The sequence below is a fragment of the Salvelinus fontinalis genome, chromosome 8 (assembly GCF_029448725.1).
Source record: "Salvelinus fontinalis isolate EN_2023a chromosome 8, ASM2944872v1, whole genome shotgun sequence".
Classification (NCBI taxonomy): domain Eukaryota; kingdom Metazoa; phylum Chordata; class Actinopteri; order Salmoniformes; family Salmonidae; genus Salvelinus; species Salvelinus fontinalis.
In genome coordinates, this window is record NC_074672.1 from 25,264,458 (window position 1) to 25,280,721 (window position 16,264).

General features: G+C 44.1%; 1 protein-coding gene across 2 annotated transcripts in view; it reads right to left on the reverse strand.

The window, feature by feature from the left end:
- The window catches only part of LOC129860957 (intermediate filament family orphan 2-like), a 30,132-nt gene extending 14,996 nt beyond the window's left edge, over nucleotides 1-15,136 (reverse strand). The window contains exon 1 of one of the 2 annotated variants that reach the window (XM_055931924.1): nucleotides 14,001-15,136. In XM_055931924.1, the coding sequence (XP_055787899.1) occupies nucleotides 14,001-14,560 (560 nt within the window). In that variant the 5' untranslated portion in view covers nucleotides 14,561-15,136. The remainder of the gene's footprint in view (nucleotides 1-14,000) is intronic. The other variant, XM_055931926.1, reaches the window with a different exon arrangement.
- Between the last annotated feature and the right edge of the window lie 1,128 nt (nucleotides 15,137-16,264).

The window sequence follows — 16,264 nt, forward strand, 5'->3', positions numbered from 1 at the left end:
ATTTTTTACCCAATGAGACAAGCACAATACCAGCCGGCCAAACCTTCCCCTAACCCGGACGACGCTGGACCAATTGTGCGTCGCCTTATTGATCCCAGGATCAAACCTGGATCTGTGGTGACACCTCAAGCACTGCCTTAGACCGCTGCGCCACTCGGGAGGCAACTCTAGATTTCTGACATACTCATATTATTATAATTATTAGTATTATTTGATTTCTTCCGCACACTCTAGTGCTTAAACAACCTAAGCTATTAACACGAAACCAACTTCCAAATGTGTGGACTGCCCCAACTCAGATTGCATGATCATTTTTTGGTTGTTGAGCATTTATACTTTTTGTACTACAACAATCTTTAAAAGTGCCATAGACTTACAGTTCCTTCAGAAAGTATTCACACCCCTTGACTTTTAACACATTAAGTTGTGTTATATTTCAAACGGATAGAGATTTTAGGTGTCACAGGCCGACACACAATACCCCATAATGTCAACGTGGGATTATGTTTTTAGAAATTTGTACAAATTAATTTAAAAAATGAAAAGCTGAAATGTCTTCAGTCAATAAGTATTCAATCCCTTTGTTATGGCAAGCCTAAATAAGTTCAGCAGTAAAAATGTGCATAATAAGCTGCATGGACACTGTGCAATAATAGTGTTTAACATGATTTTTGAATGACTACTTCCTCTCTGTACCCCACACATACAATTATCTGTAAGGTCCATCAGTCGAGCAGTAAATTTCAAATACAGATTCAACCACAAAGACCAGGGAGGTTTTCCAATGCCTCGCAAAGAAGGGAACCTATTGGCAGACGGGTAGAAATAACAAAGCAGACATTGAATATCCCTTTGAGCATGATGAAGTTATAAATTACACTTTGGATGGTGTATTAATACACCCAGTCACTACAAAGATAAAGGTGTCCTTCCTAACTCAGTTGCCAGAGAGGAAGGAATTTAACCAATGGTGTAAGGGCTGTCGTTCTCCTCTTCCTCGGACGAGGAGAGGAGAGAAGGATCATCAGACCAAAATGCAGCATTCGGGAAATAAGCCATCTTTTATTTAAACACGATGATGGCAACACGAAAAACAAAACACTTTCAAAATTACAAAACAAGAAAACGACGTAGACGAAAAAACCTGAACATGAACTTACTAAACTAAAACGTAAAACTCACGGACAGGAACAGACTACATCGAAACGAAACGAACAACCGAACAGTCCCGTATGGTGCAAGACATAACACAGATACGGAAGACAATCACCCACAAACAAACAGTGAGAACACCCTACCTAAATATGACTCTTAATTAGAGGAAAACGCAAACCACCTGCCTCTAATTAAGAGCCATACCAGGCAACCCAAAACCAACATAGAAACAGAAAACATAGACTGCCCACCCAAAACACACGCCCTGACCATAAACACATACAAAAACAACATAAAACAGGTCAGGACCGTTACAAATGGTGACTTTAAAACAGTTACAGAGTTTAATGGCTGTGGTAGGAGAAAACTGAGGATGGATCAACAACATTGTAGTTACTCCACAATATTAACCCAAATGACAGAGTGAAAAGGAAGCCTGTACATAATATAAATATTACAAAATATGCATCCTGTTAGCAATAAGGAACTAACGTAAAACTGCAAAAAATGTGGCAAAGAAATTAACTTCATGTCATGAATACAAAGTGTGATGTTAAAGGCAAATCCAACTCAACACATCACTGAGCACCACTCTTCATATTTTCAAGCATGGTGGTGGCTGCATCATGTTATGGGTATGCTTGTAATCAGAGTTTTTTAGGATAAAAATAAACGGAATAAAGCTTAAGCACAGCCAAAATCCAAGACGAAAACCTGGTTCAGTCTGCTTTCCAACAGACACTGGGAGACAAATTCACCTTTCAGCAGGACAATAACCTACAACAGGTGAAAACTTTGATCCCTTACTGATGTCACTTGTTAAATCCACTTCATTCAGTGTAGATAAAGGGGAAGAGACAGGTTAAAGAAGGATTTTTAAGACTTGAGACATGGATTGTGTATGTGTTCCATTCAGAGTGTGAATGTGCAAGACAAAATATTTAAGTGCCTTTGAACGGGGTATGGTAGAATATTCAGTCAACTTGACAAAGGACAACTCACCAAAAATAATTCTTAAACCGTTTAAGCTAGCGATACTAAACGATCTTCCTCATGTTCCGGCTATCCTAACTTCCAATTCTTAAAAACTTGGAATCAACTATAATTATATAAATATAGACATTTGTGTCACGATCGTGTGGCGGATTGATGGACCAAAACGCAGCTTGTGGGAAATAAGCCATCTTCTTTTATTATACAACACGAAGATGAACACGACACAAAAACACTTTAACAAAACAACAAAACGACCGTGAAGCTACAAACGTTGTGCACAAACATACAGGCTACTAACGTTCTTACATAGACAATTACCCACAACCAATGAGAGCCTATGGCTACCCTAAATAAGGCTCCCAATCAGAGACAACCGAAATCAGCTGTCTCTAATTGGGAACTCATTCAGGTAACCATAGACTCTCCTAGATAACTAACCAACATAGACAACGCTAGACATATACACTCAACACAAAACCATCTACTACACCCCATAACCCCTTTACCAAATAAACACCCAAAACCAACAAAACATAAACATTACCCATGTCACACCCTGACCTAACTAAAATAATAAAGAAAACAAAGAATAATAAGGCCAGGGCGTGACATAACCCCCCCCTTGAGGCGCGAACTCCGGGCGCACCATACACAGTCTAGGGGAGGGTCTGGGTGGGCTCCCCTCCACGGTGGCGGCTCCGGCTCTGGTCGTAGTCCCCACGTCACCACAGTACCTAACCACCTCCTAGGCTTCCTCCAAACGACCCCCCTCCACATTAACCCCATTGCATTAAGGGGGAGTTCCGGACTAAGGGACAGCTCCGGACTAAGGACCAGTACCAGGGTAAGGGGCAGTACCAGGGTCAGGGGCAGTACCAGGATAAGGGGCAGTACCAGGGTAAGGGGCAGCACCAGGGTAAGGGGCAGCACCAGGGTAAGGGGCAGCACCAGGGTAAGGGGCAGCACCAGGGTAAGGGGCAGCTCCGGACTGAGGAATGGCAGCTCCGGACTGAGGAATGGCAGCTCCGGACTGAGGGACTGCAGCTCCGGACTGAGGGACTGCAGCTCCGGACTGAGGGACGGCCCATGGCTGGCTGACAGATCTGGCTGCTCATGGCTGGCTAACGGATATGGCTGCTCATGGCTGGCTAACTGATCTGGCTGCTCATGGCTGGCTGACGGATCTGGCTGCTCATGGCTGGCTGACGGATCTGGCTGCTCATGGCTGGCTGACGGATCTGGCTGCTCATGGCTAGCTGACGGATCTGGCTGCTCATGGCTAGCTGACGGATCTGGCTGCTCATGGCTAGCTGACGGATCTGGCTGCTCATGGCTAGCTGACGGATCTGGCTGCTCATGGCTAGCTGACGGATCTGGCTGCTCATGGCTAGCTGACGGATCTGGCTGCTCATGGCTAGCTGACGGATCTGGCTGCTCATGGCTAGCTGACTGATCTGGCTGCTCCTGTCTGGTTGGCGGCTCTGGCAGATCCTGTCTGGTTGGCGGCTCTGGCAGATCCTGTCTGGTTGGCGGCTCTGGCAGATCCTGTCTGACGGACGGCTCTAGCGGCTCCTGTCTGGCTGGCGGCTCTAGCGGCTCCTGTCTGGCGGACGGCTCAGTGGGCTCATGGCAGACGGGCGGCTTTGCAGGCTCATGGCAGACGGGCGGCTTTGCAGGCTCATTGCAGACGGATGGCTCAGATGGCGCTGGGGAGACGGATGGCTCAGATGGCGCTGGGGAGACGGATGGCTCAGATGGCGCTTGGCAGACGGGCAGTTCAGTCATTGCTGTGCAGACGGCAGACTCCTGCCGGCTGAGGCGCACTGTAGGCCTGGTGCGTGGTGCCGGGACTGGTGGCACCGGGCTGGGGACACGCATCTCAGGGCTAGTGCGGGGAGAAGGAACAGGGCATACTGGACCCTGGGGACGCACATTAGGCCTAGTGCGTGGGGCCGGAACTGGTGGTACCGGACTGGGGACACGCATCTCAGGGCTAATGCGGGGAGCAGCAACAGGATGCACAGGACTCTGGAAACGCACAAGAGGCTTAGTGCGTGGTGCCGGAATTGGTGGTACCGGGCTGGAGACACGCACCATAGGACGAGTGCGTGGAGGAGGAACAGGGCTCTGGAGACACACTGGAAGCCTGTTACGTGGTGTATGTACTGGTGGCACTGAACTGGGGCGGGAAGGTGGCGCCGGAAATACCGGACCGTGCAGGCGTATTGGCTCCCTTGAGCATTGAGCCTGACCAACCTTACCTGGTTGAATGCTCCCCGTTGCCCGACCAGTGCGGGGAGGTGGAATAACCCGCACCGGGCTATGTAGGCGAACCGGGGACACCATGCGTAAGGCTGGTGCCATGTAAACCGGCCCGAGGAGACGCACTGGTGGCCAGATATGTAGGGCCGGCTTCATGACATCCGGCTCAATACTCAATCTAGCCCTGCCAGTGCGGGGAGGTGGAATAACCCGCACCGGGCTATGCACACGTACAGGAGACACCGTGCGCTCTACTGCGTAACACGGTGTCTGCCCGTACTCTCGCTCTCCACGGTAATTACAGGGAGTAGGCGCAGGTTTCCTACCTGACTTCGCCACTCTCCCTTTAAGCCCCCCCCAAAGAAATTTTTTGGGTTTTCCCACAGGCTTCCTACCGCTTCGTCGTGCTGCCTCCATTCGCCGGTATCCCTCCTCGCACTGCGCCAGAGAATCCCAGGCGGGCTCCGGCACTCTCCCTGGGTTGATCGCCCACCTGTCGATCTCCTCCCACGTAGTGTAGCCCAGATCCTTTGTAGGTTCCTTTTCCTGTCTCCGAGCTAGCTCCTCATATCGCCGCCCCTCCAGCTCAGCTTTGGGGCGGTTATATTCTCCTGGTACCTCCCGGTCTAAAATTCCCTCCCATGTCCATGAATCCTTGTATTTCTCCTGTTGCCGCTGGTCATGCCGCTTGGTCCTATGGTGGGTAATTCTGTCACGATCGTGTGGCGGATTGATGGACCAAAACGCAGCTTGTGGGAAATAAGCCATCTTCTTTTATTATACAACACGAAGATGAACACGACACAAAAACACTTTAACAAAACAACAAAACGACCGTGAAGCTACAAACGTTGTGCACAAACATACAGGCTACTAACGTTCTTACATAGACAATTACCCACAACCAATGAGAGCCTATGGCTACCCTAAATAAGGCTCCCAATCAGAGACAACCGAAATCAGCTGTCTCTAATTGGGAACTCATTCAGGTAACCATAGACTCTCCTAGATAACTAACCAACATAGACAACGCTAGACATATACACTCAACACAAAACCATCTACTACACCCCATAACCCCTTTACCAAATAAACACCCAAAACCAACAAAACATAAACATTACCCATGTCACACCCTGACCTAACTAAAATAATAAAGAAAACAAAGAATAATAAGGCCAGGGCGTGACAATTTGCATAAAATAACAAACCAGCAGTAACTCTATATGGACCAAACTAAATTTCACATGTTCAGTCTATCCTAACTTCAAATTCTTTAAAACATTTATCAACTATAACTATATAAATGTGCATAAATTAGCATAAAACAACCCACCAATAGTAACTCTTCAACCGTTCAAGCTAGAGACACCAAACCTTTTACATGTTCAGACTATCCTATCAATCAATTGATTGATCGTTCACAAGCTAGCATGCACAACATTTTTCTAGTTGTATATTATTGTCTTCTACTTTAGCACACCGAGTGTAGTTATTTTCCATTGCTAATTGATTTGCACGTGGCGGCCTCATGCCCAGTAATTGGTACATGTATAGAGAATGTGTAGAGAGTGTTCTTTATTGTAGTCTCAGACACACGAGGTACTAATTACATAACCTTTTTTGTAGTATCCTACTATGTTCCATGTGCTTATGTACATTCCTCCACTAGTTCTTTAGCTATAATCTGCATGCTAGCGACGTCAGAGAATTGCTAGTTTCCACTGCTAAGACTGCCTCCTTTGAAGTTGCAGTCTTGTCCCTTCGGCCTGTGTAGCCATCTGCCCTGCCCCCTTGTGGAGCTTTTCAATGACTGTTTCCTATGTAAATCAATGGTGCATTGGGCCTCCCGGGTGGCGCAGTGGTCTAGGGCACTGCATCGCAGTGCTAGCTGCGCCACCAGAGTCTCTAGGTTCGTGCCCAGGCTCTGTCGCAGCCGGCCGCGACCGGGAGGTCCGTGGGGCGACGCACATTGGGCTAGCGTCGTCCGGGTTAGGGAGGGTTTGGCCGGTAGGGATATCCTTGTCTCATCGCGCTCCAGCGACTCCTGTGGCGGGCCGGGCGCAGTGCGCGCTAACCAAGGGGGCCAGGTGCACGGTGTTTCCTCCGACACATTGGTGCGGCTGGCTTCCGGGTTGGAGGCGCTGTGTTAAGAAGCAGTGTGGCTTGGTTGGGTTGTGCTTCGGAGGACGCATGGCTTTCGACCTTCGTCTCTCCCGAGCCCGTACGGGAGTTGTAGCGATGAGACAAGATAGTAATTACTAGCGATTGGATACCACGAAAATTGGGGAGAAAAGGGGATAAATTATTATTATTTTTTAAATCAATGGTGCATTTAAATCTGTCACTAACCACGTTTCCATCCACAGTTTTTAAAAAAAAAGTAGTCATATCGTATAAAAAAAAAAACACGGCAGCTGTGATGGAAACAGGTAGTTCCGGTACAATTTTATAAATGCCGATAGATCATTTGTTCATTCGGCATATTGGGATCTTTGTGTCGGTAAAATTAATTATGCGAAAAATGGTGGTGGAAATGCCTTTATGCGCAAATATTGATATAATAACTATCATATTTAAATAAACTTGATGATATGGTGCGTGGTCCTCTCACTATTTACATTTAAGTCATTTAGCAGACGCTCTTATCCAGAGCGACTTACAAATTGGAAAGTTCATACATATTCATTTTGACTCTGGAAACCATTCAATTTATTAGGCTACAGATGAAATAAGTTATGATGAACTTCACAGGGTGGTTAACGTGCACGGTGATCATGATGCTTTCTAATAAATATTGAGGGTCTTATTCTGGTGACATGCTGATCAATGCTTAACTGCCGTTTGACAAAAAATATATATTCTCGCTCATCCATAATAACCTCATCTGTACACTAGCCTACCAGCAAAACCTACCTGCACTGTATCTGCTAGATGTTGGCTGGAGCACACGTGCCAAGACCAGAGTAGGCACATTTGCTATTTAACACAACCATTTTTGTGACAAAACTACCGAGTTGAAAATGTTATGGAAACACATTGAACTTTACATTTTTATTTGGTACATGAAAACTTAAGCGAAAAAAGTAAATTTTGTGTGCACTAGGTCATCACACACTGATTTTTATCCGCAACAAGTCTGCTGGGTAGAAAATGCACATTTTCTTTATGTGGATTTTGAATATTCACATGAACATTTGTTGCCAATTGGATAGAAACCTAGCCGTTGTCAATGTGACTTATTTACTGTTATAGCAGTTTACTTTGTTACCACATTGTAATATTGTTTAATGCTATATCCTGAAATTATATTTTAGTTCACTAATCATTTCTCTTTCTTTATTCTGTACTTTCAGAAACCACACACACACAAACACTTAAAACCCCCGTGAATAGAATTGTCATTAAACATAACTGGAGTTAGAGTTGCTGACATCTTTCTTACTGAAGAGGTCAGCTTTTGTATGACTAGCAACATTTCAATCAAATCAATGAAATGTATTTATAAAGCCCTTTTTACATCAGCAGATGTTACAAAGTGCTTATATAGAAACCCAGCCTAAAACCCCAAACAGAAGCAATGCAGATGTAGAAGCACTGTTGCTAGGAAAAACTCACTAGAAAAGACAGGAACCTAGGAAGAAACCTAGAGAGGAACCAGGCTCTGAGGGTTTGCCAGTCTTCTTCTAGCTGTGCCGGGTGTAGATAAGAGTACATGGCCATTAAGTCCAGATCGTTCTTCAAGATGTTTAAACGTTAGTGGACGTACACTCCATTACACATGTAATCACAACAAAATAATTCACGAAACATTGGTAGATGTGAAAAGGAATAGACCTAGGGTCAAGTACATATATTTTCAGTAGCATAATATGGCCAGAGAATTATTTGTATTTTTTTTATGGGTTGTAAAAAAGGTGACTACACTTGTGTGTTGGAGTAAATTGTCTGAAACTGGTGCTTTTCGAAATTGTTGTTGTTGTGTCAATAACATACTTAGCCTATACACTTACCATACTCATATACAATTAAAATAGCTCTGGAATTAAAAAAGCAACAAATGCTACGCATTGGCATAGTTCCTAAACTACCAAGCCCTTCCTTCCAGCCTCACACTTATCAATAAAAACATACTTTTGTGACAGTTTAGAATTGTGTTTTGGGAAGAATCATTGTGATTCACTTCCTTCAGTATTTCTTATTGAAAACTTGAGGGTTAATATTAGATGTGGCACTGCTCTTTCAATTAATGTATTATTTTGCCATGGTAATTAATGTAAAACTTTGCAACAAATATGAGTAATATCCTCGAGGCAAAATCATGAACTGCCTGACACAGCTGAAAAAAACTTTCCTCAAGTTTGCATGCCTAAAAATGGCATGATCACATCGTCTGATTCTGGGACGGTGGTCACAGTGAAAACGGAATTTCTCTGGGATGAGAATCTTTGCTGTTTAATTTCCTGAGGATTAACTGTGAAAACTGATGAGACGAACACCATTGTTTCTCTATAAACACTGTAGAGGTAGACCACTTTATAACCTAATATTTATTACCTAACATAATCATATGAAATTGCCAGTGGCAGTTTTCTAGTGCAGGTATTCCTAAACTAGGGTACGCGCAACGCCGTCAGGGGTACGCCAAATGAAAATGTGATTCACATTAAAAAAATATTTTTTTCTTCACATTTTCAAACAGTACATTTATATTTTCCAATGGGGCTATACATTTGGGTGAGTTTTTTTCTCTTGCCTGAGTAGCCTTGTTTCACTGTCAAAATGGCGCTGAAAGAAATGGCAGCAGTTTAATGGGCGTGCAACCTATGGCAATTGCTCGGCCTCTGACCGCGAGGTACTACAGAGGGTAGTGCGTACGGCCCAGTACATCACTGGGGCTAAGCTGCCTGCGATCCAGGACCTCTACACCAGGCGGTGTCAGAGGAAGGCCCTAAAAATTGTCAAAAACCCTAGCCACAGACTGCTCTCTCTTCTACCTCATGGCAAGCGGTACCGGAGTGCCAAGTCTAGGACAAAAAGGCTTCTCAACAGTTAGCTACCCGGACTATTTGCATTGTGTGCCCCTTCCCAACCCCTCTTTTTACGCTGCTGCTACTCTCTGTTTATCATATATGCATAGTCACTTTAACTATACATTCATGTACATACTACCTCAATTGGGCCGACCAACCAGTGCTCCCGCACATTGGCTAACCGGACTATCTGCATTGTGTCCCACCCACCACCCGCCAACCCCTCTTTTACGCTACTGCTACTCTCTGTTCATCATATATGCATAGTCACTTTGACCATATCTACATGTACATACTACCTCAATCAGCCTGACTAACCGGTGTCTGTATTTAGCCTTGCTACTTTTATAGCCTCGCTACTGTAAATAGCCTGTCTTTTTACTGTTGTTTTATTTCTTTACCTACCTATTGTTCCCCTAATACCTTTTTTGTACTATTGGTTATAGCCTGTAAGTAAGCATTTCACTGTACACCTGTTGTATTCGGCGCACATGACAAATATACTTTAATTTGATTTGATTTGAAAATAAAATGAAACCATCTAGTGTTCAGTGAAATAACAACACAATGTAAAATACAGGCAGCCTAGTCAAATAATTAACATCCAATCACATTAACCGTTATTCTCTTGCGGGAATTCCACCAAGTTCGTATGTAGCCAAACGTAGCTGCTGCTCATTCCGTTTGGTCGAAAATTGATAATTGGTTAAAATAAAGTAAGGCCCACGTCCGTAGAGACCCATACCAGCTCTACTGGTAGTACTACTACTACAAGCAGTACTACACCTGCACCTGTCGACGAAACAAGTTGTTCTGCTTCCACGAGCACATCCAATGCTAGCATCAGTAATTCTACATTTGTTGTTAGCCCAGCTAGCATGGACACTGACAGTTGTGAATCATACACGGGAAAGCACCGAACAACAGACAGGGACGTTAGACCATCGAAGAGGCGCAAATATGATGAGAACTACATTGATTTGGGGTTCACTTGTATTGGGAGTAGTGCCTTTCCTCAGACACAGTGTGTGCAAAAGTACTATCTCACAACTCGATGAAACAGACATTTAGAAACAAAACATGCCAATTTGAAAAATAAGCCAAAGGAGTTTGAGTGAGAATTAAGACGACTTTTGAGTAGTAAGACATGTATAAAAGCAACAGATACCATTAATACGAAAGGGCTAGAAGAGTCATATGGTGAGCTACCAAGTGGCTAGGACAGGCAAGCCCCATACTATTGTGGAGGATTTAATTCTTCCTGCTGCCGCGGATATGACTGGGACAATGCTGGGGGAAAAGGCAAAAAAAAACAATACAGACAATGTCTTCATCAAACAACACTGTTTCAAGCCGTATCGGTGACATGGCAGGAGATGTTTTGAAACAATTACTGCTTCGCATACAAGCTAGTGAATTATATGCGTTACAGCTGGATGAGTCAACAGACGTGGTGGGCCTGGCACAGCTCCTGGTATTTGTCCATTACGTTTATGGGGGTCAATTAAGAAAGACATCCTCTTCTGCAAACCACTGGAAACAAGGACAACAGGAGAGGATATTTTTGAAGTACTGGACAGCTTTGTGACATCAAATGGACTTTGGTGGTCAATGCTTCAATGCCATATAACTCTCCTTCCGTGGCCTCCAACTGCTCTTAAATACAAGTAAAACTAAATGCATGCTATTCAACCGATCGCTGCCTGCACCTGCCCGCCCGTCCATCATCACTACTCTGGACGGTTCTGACTTAGAATATGTGGACAACTACAAATACCTAGGTCTGGTTAGACTGTAAACTCTCCTTCCAGACTCACATCAAACATCTCCAATCCAAAGTTAAATCTAGAATTGGCTTCCTTTTTCGCAACAAAGCATCCTTCACTCATGCTGCCAAACATACCCTCGTAAAACTGACCATCCTACCGATCCCCGACTTCAGCGATGTCATTTACAAAATAGCCTCCAATACCCTACTCAATAAATTGGATGCAGTCTATCACAGTGCCATCCGTTTTGTCACCAAAGCCCCATATACTACCCACCACTGCGACCTGTACGCTCTCGTTGGCTGGCCCTCGCTTCATACTCCTCGCCAAACCCACTGGCTCCAGGTCATCTACAAGACCCTGCTAGGTAAAGTCCTCCCTTAGCTCACCATAGCAGCACCCACCTGTAGCACGCGCTCCAGCAGGTATATCTCTCTGGTCACCCCCAAAACCAATTCCTCCTTTGGCTGCCTCTCCTTCCAGTTCTCTGCTGCCAATGACTGGAACGAACTACAAAAATCTCTGAAACTGGAAACACTTATCTCCCTCACTAGCTTTAAGCACCAGCTGTCAGAGCAGCTCACAGATTACTGCACCTGTACATAGCCCATCTATATTTAGCCCAAACAACTACCTCTTCCCCTACTGTATTTATTTGTTTATTTATTTTGCTCCTGCACATACTTCCACTGCAAATCTACCATTCCAGTGTTTTACTTGATATATTGTATTTACTTCGCCACTGTGGCCTTTTTTTGCCTTTACCTCCCTTCTCACCTCATTTGCTCACATTGTATATAGACTTATTTTTCTATTGTATTATTGACTGTATGTTTGTTATACAACAACACAGAGTTGCACATGGAGTAAGTGTCGAAATGCTTTGCTTTATCTTGGTCAGGTCGCAATTGTAAATGTGAACTTGTTCTCAACTTGCCTACCTGGTTAAATAAAGGTGAAATAAAAATATGTGTTGGTATCTGTACTGATGGTGCAAAAGCCATGACAGGGAGACATAGTGGAGTGGTAACGCACAAGCAAGCAGTTGCTCCTAACGCCACTTGGGTACACTGCAGCATCCACCGAGAGGCTCTTGCTGCCAAGGGAATGCCTGACAGATTGAAAGATGTTTTGGACACTACAGTGAAAATGGTTAACTTTGTTAAAGCAAGGCCCCTGAACTCTCGTGTATTTTCTGCACTCTGCAATGATATGGGAAACGACCATGTAACGCTTTTACAACATATAAAAGTGCACTGGTTATCAAGGGGCAAAGTATTGACAGGTTTTTATAAATTGAGAGACGAGCTTAAAGTTTTCACTGACCATCATTTTAACGTGTCTGACCGCTTGCATGATGACGAGTCTCACACGACTGGCCTATCTGGGTGACGTTTTTTCTCGCCTGAATGATCTGAATCTAGGATTACAGGGACTCTCCGCAACTATATTCAGTACGCGGGACAAAATTGAGGCTATGATTAAGAAGTTGGAGTTCTTCTATGTCTGCATTAACAAGGACAACACACAGGTCTTTCCATCATTGTATGATTTTTTGTGTGCAAATGAACTCAAGCTTACGGACAATGTCAAATGTGATATAGCGAAGCACCTGAGTGAGTTGAGTGCGCAATTACGCAGGTACTTTGCCAAAACGGATGACACAAACAACTGGATTCGTTATCCCTTTCACGCCCTGCCTCCAGTCCACTTACCGATATCTGAACAAGAGAGCCTCATCGAAATTTCAGCAAGTGGTTCTGTGAAAATTTAATTTAATCAGAAGCTACTGCCAGATTTCTGGATTGGGCTACGCTCAGAGTATCCTTCCTTGGCAAATTGTGCTGTTAAGACACTGATGCCCTTACCAACCACGTGCCTATGTGAGAGTGGATTCTCGGTGCCCTGGTCCTATAAGAGCTCTTTGTCACTTCCCACAAGCCGGGTTGTGACAAAAACTCACCCTCATTCTTATGTTTAATAAATGTATCGTATAGTGTGTGTGTGGCAGGCTTACAATGATGGCAAAAAAACAATATTTGAAAGTGCGCTGACCCTGGTGCTAGAGGGGGTACACAGCTGGAGGTTAAATGTTTGAAGGGGTACGGGACTATAAAAAGTTTGGGAAACACTGGTCTTGTACATTGTGATGTAATGGCGTGGGTAATAAACGACAGATTCAGCCCTTAGAGGCACTAGTCATTACTGTTCAAAACAGTGTAGAAACACTCAAGTTACAAAAGTTACAGCTGGAGTGGGCTGGAAGGGTCTTCAAACTCTTGACAAGATCACTAGGTGTTGTAAGGTAACAACCAGCCTTATTTCAGAAAGCAAAGCACATCCTGCACTTCACTCTCACAAATCCCTTGCACCTATAACAATGAGACACACTTACATTGGATTCCCGACAGTGCCATCTCACTTCTGACACCAGTGTAGCAAATTCAAAGGGTAGCCCAACCAGAACTTGAACCTGGGTCCCTGCGACCATCAGCCCAACACCTTAAGCATTAGACCAAGGGGCTGCAACTTCTGAACACAAGGTTGCTAGAATTTGTATGTACTATAATGCAAACAAGAACTTGTCAACAACCTATCAACAACTTCTCACCAAGTTCAACGAGTTCCTCAACAATCTGTCGATTAAGTAAAAACAACATTTGTCAGACACTTGAATAAGATTGTGAGATGCCTTGTTCTGAGTGACTTGATTGATTGTATCTTTGCAAAAGTTTGCCTGACAACTTAAAAACGTAAAGTGTTAATTGAAAGTGACATCACTTACTTTTTTCTGTACTCGTCTCTATCTCTCTTGATTTTAGCCAACACATTGTACAGGGCTCGCAGTTCAGGGGTGACGGTATCGACTTGAACTCCAACATCAACACCATCTGCCTGCATCCATGACACCCCGGGGCTGTGGAGCCTAGTCTCGAGTCGGTCCCCAAACCTCTTGTGGGTAAAGTTCCATATCGTACCTGGTGGGCTTACCCGTGGCTGGTACCCAGCCAGAGACAGGTCCAAAGAGCCCGTTTGGGTTGTTTGTTCTCGGCTAAAGTAGGCTCTGTAGCGGGATTGCTCTAATGCTTGCTGTAGTTGATTTTCTAACAACTTGTTTCTACGCTCCAATTCATGAACTTTAGCTAGGAAACATCTAAATCGCAGGTTAAGTGTTTTCAAGGCATGAATATTGGAACCCAAATCGTTCCGTAGAGCACTAGACACCCTAGCACTAGTACCGGACGCTGGCGCTCCAACGGGGACCCCAGCGGCACCCGGAGATTGCGAACCCTCAACAAGAGCCATCGAATTCATCATTTCGTTTGCGTTAAATGGGCAATACATTAAATTTTAAAAAATCACCACGGTATTCCGAGGGGCTTAACTGGTCAACTTCAATTAGCCTGCTACTACTAGGCCTACTGTATTTTTCACCCGCGCCCTGCCGTAAAAATAGGCCAGCCCTCCACAATGCGGTCGGCGATGATGTGATTCTTTGAAATGAGCTTATGCGACTACAAATCTCGCAACCATTGCTGTGAACGCCATGTCATTGTGTCATCTTGGACAGTGTAGGAATGTAGACTCGACATAAAGATAAACGCCGTATGTCACCTTCTTCATGATGCTCTTGTTGACGGCGAATGTATCTCCACGCAAAATAGTTAAGGACGCTATTTAGCCCCAGGCTATGTAGCCTGCGCACCTTCTCTGTATTGCTGCTGATATTTTAACTCGTTTTTGCAAAGTCATTCGCCTTCATTCATTTCTCCTGCGCCGCCCATCCTTTTTGATAGTCGTCCCAGTGAGCTGCCGAATACGCCTGAAATCAAGGCTCTGTCCCTATTATTGGTATTATGTTACAGCCAAATGAAAACACCCTACAATGCTACGCCCCACCCGCCCGCCAGCTAACTTGCCGGAATATTCTGAAATAAATGTTTATTTTTAGAAAGATATGTTTAGAACATGCCCATTCAAGCTTATCTAACTTTAGATTTCCTAACGAACCAGAAAATCACTAGTTATTTCTGATTGTTTATCAAAGTTATCTGGTCAACTCATTTATCCTGCTATGTATGTATGTATGTACAGTGCGTTCGGAAAGTAATCAGACCCCTTCCCCTTTTCCACATTTTGTTACGTTATAGCCTTATTCTAAAATGATTAAATAAAAAAATGCTCCTCATCAATCTACCCACAATGCCCCATAATGACAAAGCGAAAACAGGTTTAGACATTTTTCCAAATGTATATAAAAAAACAGAAGTACCTTATTTAAATAAGTATTCAGACCCTTTGCTATGAGACTCGACATTTAGCTCAGGTGCATCCTGTTTACATTGATCATCCTTGAGATGTTTCTACAACTTGATTAGAGTACACCCGTGGTAAATTTAATTGATTGGACATGATTTGGAAAGGCACACACCTGTCTATATAAGGTCCCACAGTTGGCAGTGCATGTCAGAGCAAAAACCAAGCCATGAGGTCGAAGGAATTGGCCGTAGAGCTCCGAGACAGGATCTTGTCGAGGCACAGATCTGGGGAAGGGTACCAAAACATTTATGCAGCATTGAAGGTCCCCAAGAACACACAGGCCATCATTCTTAAATGGATTGATGAGGGGGAAAAACGATTTAATCAATTTTAGAATAAGGCTGTATGAATGAACTGTATACCCATCTGGTGAGATTTGCTGAGCTTATGCTGTAGGCCTACTGGCCATAATAATAACAAGAAACAATAACAGAAGTCAAAATGCATTTTACTCCAGCTGCCAATGCATACTACTGTAGACTAGGCTTACGTTTTTCGTGTCATATCACTATTATTTTATTCAAACACACAAAATCAATTGTGGTAATATGAATTTAATTGAAAAGATTTTCCCCTTTTTCTCAGATTCACCAAATATCGCTGAAAGACTAACTGCGGACGAAATTGAATTCGGCACAATGGACTGCACTGCGTTTAGCGGTCATGAAAGTCGGCTGCGATTTCAGCACCTAGGCGGTGAACAGCGCCGCGGTACGGCCAGCTATAAAT